The sequence below is a fragment of the Rhinopithecus bieti genome, unplaced genomic scaffold (assembly GCF_001698545.2).
Source record: "Rhinopithecus bieti isolate Rb0 unplaced genomic scaffold, ASM169854v2 scaffold_20170, whole genome shotgun sequence".
NCBI lineage: Eukaryota > Metazoa > Chordata > Mammalia > Primates > Cercopithecidae > Rhinopithecus > Rhinopithecus bieti.
Window position 1 is genome coordinate 732,070 of NW_016810097.1, and position 10,245 is coordinate 742,314.

At 35.5% G+C, this 10,245-nt stretch overlaps 1 protein-coding gene across 1 annotated transcript in view; it reads right to left on the bottom strand.

The window, feature by feature from the left end:
- Positions 1 to 10,231, bottom strand: part of KCNH8 (potassium voltage-gated channel subfamily H member 8) — a 401,018-nt gene extending 390,787 nt beyond the window's left edge. Inside the window, 1 exon segment of the mRNA XM_017891320.1 lies at positions 9,890 to 10,231. Coding sequence (XP_017746809.1) covers positions 9,890 to 9,965 — 76 coding nt within the window. The 5' untranslated portion in view covers positions 9,966 to 10,231.
- Between the last annotated feature and the right edge of the window lie 14 nt (positions 10,232 to 10,245).

Genomic DNA, 10,245 nt, shown 5'->3' on the forward strand with positions numbered 1-10,245 from the left:
AACTTTCTATTTTACATAGAAATTGCAAAGATAAAATTACTAGGAATATTATAAGTACAAAATGTTTTACTGAGAACTCTCTCAAAAGGTGTAAACAATAAAACTACCTAGTAAGTTTTGAATATGAATTTTCAACATCACAAAATATTATATTTGCTATAGATTAGTCCATTAAAATACCATCAGGATTTTTTTCAACTAGAAAATTTGATACTTAAAGTCATATAGACTTCCAAATAAGTACAATTAGTCAAGTAAAATTCTGAGAACAAAATAATGGAATAAGAATTTTAAGAACATATCACAAATATTCTATAATTAAAATTGTGGTACTAAAATAGACAGAAAAGATCAGTTAATATAATAGGATAGAAAGTTAAGAAATAGAATTACATAGAGAATATAAAACATGATAAACTAGACATTTCAAATTGACATAAAGAAAATGAATTGCTGAATAACAGTTAGGAAATCTGTCCAACTCTCAAGTCTATAAACTCTTAGGATAGGAATTTGAAACTAATACAATTTTGATGCCTGTATTACACTCAGGAGATTAAATTACAGAACTTATTAATGGAGGAAAAAAATTGAATACTTAAAATAAAACTATAGTAGAACATATAGGATATGTTTTAAAAATTATACACCTACTATGTACTCACAAAATGAAAACTAGAAATAATAATAGTAATTTCAAAATAGGGAATGCCTCTCTAAGTATGACACAAAATCTAAACATCATAACAGGGAAATTTATTAATTCATCTATATAAAATCAAAAGACCAACCAAAACTGGGAAAATTTATACAATTCATATTACTAATAAAGTGTTCCATTTTTAAAACTATATAAATGGCTCAAATATGTCAAAAAAGGGAAAAACAATTCATTGTCTCTTGTCAATTAACAAGAGACAATAAATATAAACAAGTAATGCTCAATAAAACACTTAAATATCTCTTAAACATATTAAACAATTCTAAACGTCAATGATAGTAAACAAATGTACATTAACAATCACAAGAAACCACTTTTCATCCATTAATTTAAAAACAATTCAAGTGATGACATAAAGAATGCTGAAAAGCTATACAAATATTAGCCATTATTAATATCTACCAAATAATTGTATAACTTTTGACTTGCTAGAACCAGTAACATAACATATAATATGAGTACAGATAAACAAGAGGCCTAGGTTTTTATCAATGATGTATCCTAAAACCTAAAACTATACATTTGTTGAGAGAGAAGGACAGGCTCATTTTCAGATGACTGAGATGTAGCCTAACCAAAATTGTACCAAATTAATACAACACAAAAGCTCCTTCTCATTGCCCCAGGCCCAATATCCTCCTTCTTTTCCATAACTCATCGAATCACAGAAAAACATTTATCCAGACGTTAAGGTAAAAGCCTTGCCCAATTTTACCTTCTACTTTATTCCCTCCATTGAAGGAATAGCCAGAATACCACGGGTAAGAGCCTTCTACTTCTTGTCAAACTGGATATTTGACATTTCAATAAAATCTGAACTTCTCATGTGGATCCTTTTTTCCAGAAAATCAAATAAAACATAGTAAGACTGGTAAGTGCTCTGGTCTCTGTTCCCTTTAGTTCAATAACTGGAATAAGAGATTCATTTGGACTGACAAATACAATAAAGATGTCTGTCCAAAACACTTAATAGAACAAAAGAAAACCTCTTTAAAAAAAAAAAGCTTTATAGACTTGAGAGCTGGAGGGCTAACTACCCTTACTTCTTCCTGTAAGTTCATTGGGGAGAAAAGGTAAACTATTCCTGTTAAAAGACGTCAACAGTACCTGACACTGGAAAATATATTCTTCCAATAAAAGCAGACTCAAAATACATGGAAGAATGTCCTCTATATGACCCTAACAAGGTAAATATCCAAAATGACGTCACTGTAATAGCTACGAGAATTAGAATATCTTCCCAGAGAGATTAACCTCACAGCAAAAAGAAATCACAAGAGAGTAATAAAGTCAGCAAATTCTAAGCAGAAAAATCTCAAAGAAAATGGATTTCCTTTTTTAAAAAAAATGGACAGTAGATTTTCTTTGATGAGCACAACTGCTTTGCACAGTGAATGCATTTAATAGCTCCAGTTATGAGTCTTAAATACCAATTTTAAAACTTCATTTAAATGACAAGTATTTAAAGCATAATACATCCAAAGGGGAACAAACAGCATATAAACTAGAAATGGCTAAAATATTTAAATAAATTTCTTCTTCTTTGCAAGAGCTAGAAACTAGGAACAATACCACAAACCACCCTAGTCTGTTTACACTTGCTATACAAGCACATTTTAGAGGCAGTATGATATAGTAGAAAAATCATGGGCTAATAGGATATAGTAGAATTCTGAGTTTGAATTTTGTCATCTTTGACTCAAAAAGTGGGTGTTGCCTTCCACCTTGCTGGGTTATTGCGTTGTCATAGGAACAGAAAAAGGACCAGCACCGTACACAGTATGCATGTAGACATGCCCAAGATGATAGACACTACTATCACTAGAGTTTGTAAAAGAAAGTTGTGCTTGAACCACGTGAAAATAAGAGGGTGGAAGACAGTCCAGTATTATCTCTCAAACTAAAGGTAATCATGCAATAGTGAATAAAAGGAACACCAGGTACCACTAACGGGAGATAAAGATAATTAATATACAGCCCTGGCCTTCAAAGAAGTTGAAATTCTTTTACTCAAAGAAATATTTACTGAGCAAAGACCATTTCAGCTATAAGTCTAAGCAATGGGAATAATGACATAGTTAAGGCTTCAAGGAGTTCATGGTTGAGTATTAAAATATGAAAGCATATAATTATAGCACATATAAAAGCTGATTACAGGAATGGGCAAGGCCATGTGGAAGTATAGAGGAAATGTCATGTAACTTCACTGGGAACCTCAGAGAAGGAGTTTGATAGAATGTAATCTTTAGGATGGATCTCGAACAAAAAACATCTTGTTCTTCAAGTGAAAAGCAGAGTCCCAAAACCATGAAAGAGCAGGTAATTTAGAATGAGTGTATGTGTAGTCTACGAGACAGTGGTTGGAAAAGATTCTGCAGAATCATCTTGGGGTCAGATGATGCTAAGGACATTGGACATTATCCAAAAGGTAGCAGGGAGCCAATGGATGGCTCTAAGCAGGAGTGTTACATGATTAAGTGGTAATATTGTTTTTAATGGAAATCACTCTGGGAACAATGGAAACTGAACAAGTGGCAGTGGAAGAAGGGACTGATGGTCACTGTGGTCTAGGTAGAGAAAGGCTGCAATTGTGGAGATAAGAAAAAGAGGATCAAAATTAAAACAGAAGCAATAAAGAGGGAATTGAGGCTTCAAGGAGTTCATGGTTGAGTATTAAAATATGAAAATTTTATTTATATATTAGACCAAATTAGAGCATTTCTGCAGCAAAATATTAAAAATTTGATAATTAATTAGATGTGTAGGCCGTCAAGGCCAATTCAGATTTCCAGCTTGAAGAACTGGATGGGTGGTGATGCCAATAATGAGGCTGGAAAACGTAAAAAAACAAATAGGTTTCAAAGGCTAGAAAAGATTATTAGTTCATTTGGGGGTATGTGGAGTTTGAAGGGTTTATGTGACAAAGATGGTTGTATTAACAACCATACAGGAAAGCAAAATATATCTTTCAGGGAATTTATAATACAATAACTATATTTGACTGTTTACTGAGAAAGCTCTTCAATTGCTCCGGTTGCTAAATATGAACTATGTCATAGGTAAAGTTGAAGTCTCATCTTTGATGTTTGTATTTTGGATTTTAAACACAGCATTTAGACAAGATCAGCAAATATACATTGCCAGGATGAAGTATACTATCTTTGCAGCAGTTTCAACTCTTTACCTTTTACTGTTGGGATTTCTCCAACCAACTTCACTGGCACTAATTCCAGCAAACCCTCAATTCTTTTTCTTGACCACAGGCATAACTCTAGAGTAACACAGGGGTAAACTGTCCTGAAGGAGAAGAGTAGTCAGCTATGTGGTGAGAAATAAATCTATCACTTCCCTAACAAAAAGTTAACTCCCTGGGAGAAAGAAACATTCCTAAGAAAATGAATACATCAACTCCACTGCATTCTATGGAACCTTTATTTTAAAAAGCATTATTAGAAGAAATAGTGAAAAGAAACATTCCAAGTCTAAAGTTGACATCTACTGTAGTGTGCTTTAGACTGTAGAACATGGGAAGGTTGAGCGTTTGGGGAGTTTTTTAACCAGACATAGATGGCACCATAGTTTTTTACCAAAATATTGATCTATCACTTCCAATGGCTTATTATGACCAAACACTCTGGGTTTAAAGATCTTTTATGGCTGGTCTAACCTACTTTCCATTGCCCTCTTACCTCTACATTGACCCCTTAACACCCTTTAAAATGCCTGTTATTCTCACTAAAGGCTCTTTCTAGCCTCCATGACAACTACTGTACAAACTGGCAAATTAAACAGAATATTGTTTTTGCACCTATCATATATGATACGATCATTCCCACCCAAAGTTATTTATTATATGAAGCCCTTTCAGATGATTCCTGCATAAAAACTATTCCTCCCTCACCCAAATGTGCATAGCCCTTTGTCTGCACCTTCCAAATTACACTTATCTTTCTCTAATCTATATTATGGTAATTCGTGCATGTTACATTGCCCCATTTAAGAAAAAGATAGTCCTAATTTATTCCAAAGATCCTAGCATAATGGCTTTGTGTATAGTCAGTGTTCATTGAATATTATTAGAAAAATGATTGGGCCAGGTGCAGTGGCTCACGCCTGTAATCGCAGCACTTTGGGAGGCTAAGGCAGGTGGATCACGAGGTCAGGAGTTCAAGACCAGCCTGGCCAAGATGGTGAAACCCCGTCTCTACTAAAAATGCAAAAAAAATTAGCCAGGCGTGGTGGCGGGCGTCTATAATCCCAGCCACTCAGGAGGCTGAGACAGAGAATTGCTTGAACCCAGGAGGCAGAGGTTTCAGTAAGCCGAGATCGCGCCACTGCACTCCAGCCTGGGCGACAGAGCGAGACTCGTCCTAAAAAAAAAAAAAGAAAAGAAAAAGGAAAATGATTGAATGAATGAATAAAGTACACATTTCTTTAGAGAGACTGTGCCTCTTCCAGAAGTATGTTGAGTCTAGGATATCTCAGAAACTAGTAACTCAGGATCCTCAATATGCTTCTGTAAAGACTTTTTGTCCTTTGCCAGTCTCATTGGCCAGAAGAGGTCTCATGCCACAGCCTTTGGAATGAAAGTAATGAAAAATGTTAGAGCCTAGAAAGAATATATCATGGACATAATTTCAGTTTTCAGCATATTACATATCCATTTTCTCTATATAATAATGCCAAAATCGTCTGATGTTAGCTTTTAAGACTGTGCAATACAACTTTTCTTATTATTTGTGTATCTCACGAAGCAAAAGAAAATCATTTCGGTAAAGACATAAATCCAATTCCTGTAATTCGAACACTTTCTTCATTGTAGTGAAGTTATGAGAACCCCTATGATAAGTCCTTTAGAGGGCACAAAATTCATCTACAAAGTCAAGAGTATGATAATGGGTACATTATCCTTCTCCCTATGCTTCTAACATTAAGAGGTCTATGTACCTTGATGAAAGTAAAAAGATAAAAAGAAAAAACCACTGAGAATTTCCTCTGTAGAGGAAGTATCTCAATTTTAACAAATTTCTTTTTTCTTTTTTTTTTCTTTGAGACAGAGTCTCACTCTGTCACCCAGGCTGGAGTGCAGTGACATGATCTCAACTCACTGCAGCCTCCGCCTCCTGGGCTCAAGGGATTCTCCTGCCTCAGCCTCCCAAGTAGCTGGGATTACAGGCGCATGCCACCGCACCGGCTAATTTTTCTATTTTTAGTAGAAATGGGATTTCACCATGTCTGCCAGGCTGGTCTCGAACTGCTAGCCTCAAGTGATCTGCCCGCTTCAGCCTCCCAAAATGCTAGGATTGCAAGAGTGAGCCACTGCGCCCGGCATCAATTTTAACAAATTTCTTTGGACCATTTCAAACAGGCTATATACAAGTGCATAAAATATATGCAAATATTAATGAGTTTCTAAACAACTATTACTTTGAATACTTTGATTGGAATCTTCTTGATGGAGTCCATGGGGCTACAAACTTCTTTTAAAACTTAAATTTGTGTCTTAGTAACCCAAAAGGGAAGAAGTAGTCTGGCCATATTTTGATATGCCTAGAAAATGTAGGCTAATCCACCATTACGTTTGAAAATGGATACTTCCCTCTGAAAGCTTTGTATCTTTTTTAAAAGCTGTTTTCTCAAATGGTATCCTGCGACAAACAACTGTACCAAAAGCACTATTTTTTTCAAATATAAATATATTGGTATTTTTTTTTCAAATATATGCCAATGTGTTCCCTTATCATACTTTGTCCAAATTAATATTTATTTACTTAAAGCAAAAGTCTAAACAGAAAAGATTTCTTAAATTACAGTAAATATGTTAAAAAAAAAAAAAAAAAACTATGTAGAAGTGAACTAGTTGCAGGCCACATCATTAGGAGTGTGTGTGTAGTGTATATGTGTGTGTGTGTATGTCTTAAGTGGTATAAGTGAGTGGTTTTTGCTATATGTAATAATTCAAAGATATTCTTTGGAGTTACTTTTACTTCTTCCCCCTAAATGGGGTGTACGTTTTAAGATTTCTAAGGTTCTTAGTTTTCTAAGTCTCATTACACTTCAGTTAAATACAAACCATAGAATATATTTCAAGACTAAATATATTTAGTGGTAATTTTATATAAAATATTTTATTTTAAATAATGGTTGCAAATTACATTGCATATCAGAAAAAATAGCTTCAATTAATAATCCACAAATGTCTTTCAATCCTGACAGAGCTCCCTTTTTAAATATTAAAGAGAAGAAATATTATAATATGTAAAATAATAAAGTGTCACTAAGTTATAATATGTATTATTAACTCCTGTTATGTTGCCCTGTGATAATATCTCAACTGATAAATAGTAGGAGTATATTATAGAGTTTTATGTTGTCATATATTTATTTTTCCTGGGAGGATTTTCAGATGATGTCTTACATTGTTTTATTATTTTACAATAAAATAAATCAATAAGGCTAATAATAATACTGCATGTTGGGTACATTAGCAAGGCAGTTTGCCAGGGTTGTTGTTTGCTCTCTAATTTTTTTCATAAAAATTGTCCAAAATAAAATAAGAAATTAGCATGACTGCAAAACATACTTCACAAATGAGGTAAAAATTATACCAACTCAGTATATTACATATTGAGTATAATTAACATTATTCATTTTCCAGCAGTTTTTGAGTAGGTGGCAATTTTGTAAATTTAAAATTTGTAAATAGTTTTACTCTGCAAAAGAAAATAAATGACACCAGCTATAAAAATCAAGAGTAGGAAGGATTATCATAGGAAAATAGTTTCAGAGATAGTAATTACAAAACTGTATCAACAAGAAACGATGGCATAAGAAGATAAAGTAAATAGCTAGCTGGAAAAATGGTATGCCCATGATTCTAGATATACCAAAATTTGTGGCTAAAATTTTGTTTAAGGTATTTTAAGTTTCAGATTATTCAAGTCATCCTGAAATTCAAAAAGAAAAAAAAAAAGAAAGGAAAATAAAATGAGAAAAGAAAACCCTCTTGAATTGAGTGGGGTTTCTTGGGAGGAGAGGTGTTCACCAAATGTTGTAAACAAAATCTTGCCAAAGTCAACCTTTACATTACTTATCACCTTCAAATTTCCTTCTCTGATTGTCAGATTTCATGCAAACTGGTTCCCTCCAGGAATCCCCCAGACGCTGTGGAGCACAGACCAAGCATGGTCTCCAAAAGACTTTTTGATTCTTACTATACTAAATACAAGTATGTCAGGATGGTCTTCTAAAATAAGGTTTTAAAGTATCTAACCTATCTTATTAACATTAATGTGTAGCCAACACAGAAAATGAACTATTCACAAGTACATCCATCTCTACCTACATGCCCTCCTGCTTATCATGCATATCACTATAGTCAGAGTCAGAGGCCAAGATATTTCCATGCTGATTATTTAAAGCCCCTCTCATTTGCAATTGATATCTGAATGTGACACTGTAGTAATTCCCATGGGGGAATTACTGTGCTGGGATGATTCACTACACATTACACTTCATTCAACTTTAAATGGCAATGAGATAAACAATTACCATTTGCCAATTACCCCATTTTCAATAGACACATTCAGGGTCAATGTCTACAGCCTTTTAGTTTTGGATGTTCAACTTCAAGAAAAAACATCCACATGAAACTGATCAGTAGCTCAGGTAATGAATAGTAGTACCCACAATCATGCAGGGTGAAACACAGCAGTGGTGATTTTGTGTGGAGCTTCAGTGGTGTGGTAGTGGCAATGGCAGGGACTTGAAGTTTTCCTACAACATTAATTACTATCATCTAAAAAAGACATAGGTAACAACATTACACCTCATACATAACATCTAACACATTTAGAATATAAAAGGGGAAAGAAAGAATGGCTAGATGTAAAGATAAAACACTTAAGAAGTGACCAAATACCCACACCAGCTACCATGATTAGGCTAGATGTCAAAAATAAAAACTGAACAAAATTAAAGTAAGTGATTCATTTCTCTCTCATGTAAACTTTTCCAACTATCTCTGAAAAATAAAAGTCCAAGACTTGGTTCCCACCCAAAGATAAGATTGTGTATTTAGACTACTGGAGAGGAAATGAAATTAGCATTACTCTCCCATATCAGCTCCAAGAAATATACAGAATAAAAACAATGACACTGGAACCACTAAGAAGGACTTTAGGATAAATGAGTTTCTCTGAGTCTCAAATAACAGAAAAATGGAAGACAGTGCACAGAGGCAGGATAAGCTAGAAAAAAAGATGAGGATATTCGTAGTGAAACCAGCTGAGAGTATTTGTTAGGCTTGGTAGTGCAGACTCCTAATTACAGGGTTAAAGCCAGCTGGGAAGATCCACAGGGTCAAGCAGAGAGCTTGAGAAGCCTGAGAAGGAGTGGGGACCTGACCGTGGTCCTGAAAGAGAACAACTTGCAGATGATACTGAACCGTCTGCTAGGAACCACACAACATCCTATGTGTTTTTTTCCTACTGTAGCTTAAATGAGCTAAATGTCCAATAATATTCGTCCTCAAAGAAACTAAAAACTTTCTTTTATCACCAAATCAGTCTTTATTCATGTCCTTCCTGAACAGCCTCTGCTTGAGTGTTAGGCTCATTTCAGGATTAAGAGATACGCTATTTTAGCTCAAAAGCAAAACTCACAACACTTAAAATTCTACAGAAAGCTTACACTTGGCAATCCTGCATTTCTTAAACTCAGTAAATCATACCTATCCGAAAGATATCACGGAATGAAGCTCCAAAAAAGAGCACGCCAAGCTCTCCTTTCAATCTAGGGAGACTTAAACTCTAGAAAGGTAAGGTACATCGATATTCCCATTTTCACCTCAGAAAATTACAACCAATTCCCTAAAGATACACCAAAATGCAGGTCCCATAGTGAATACGGGCGTCGGTCTTTCCTCAGGCTACGTTTCAGTTCTTACAAACCCAAGAACTCAAGACAGCCAACTATTACACCAATACAAAGTGTTAATACTACACCAAACCATGAGGGTACAAATTTCTCCCCACAAAAGATACCTTGGCAAGAACAGAAGAAAATTCACTCTGCTGGTGCAAAAGGGAAGGTGGGAGCAAAAGTAATGTGTACGAGAAAAATCAGTCTCAGAAAATGACATACCACTCGTCCAAGTGTAAGACTTACGTGTTCCGTCAAAACGGGTGGCGATGGTGTCCAGGAAGGTGTTTTGCGGCGCCAGTAATCCTTTCATAACCGGCATTTTTCCAGCGTGGTGTGAAATTCTCCATCAAAGTTTGTCCAGAAGGATGGTTCGAAAGGAAAGTGCCAAGAAGGGAGAAGGGGAACCTGATGACGGCAGGGAAGGGGGACCCGGCCTGACGGCGGGGCCGACCAGGGGAAGTGGAAGGATGGAGGGAGAGAAGGAGAGAGTTCCAGCCGCCCTGACTGTGGCAAGAGCAGCCCCGAGAGCGCTCCCCGAGCCCGCCCCGCAACTCCAGACTCAGCCCGACGCAGGCTCCCTCTCCCGCCCCTCCACCCCG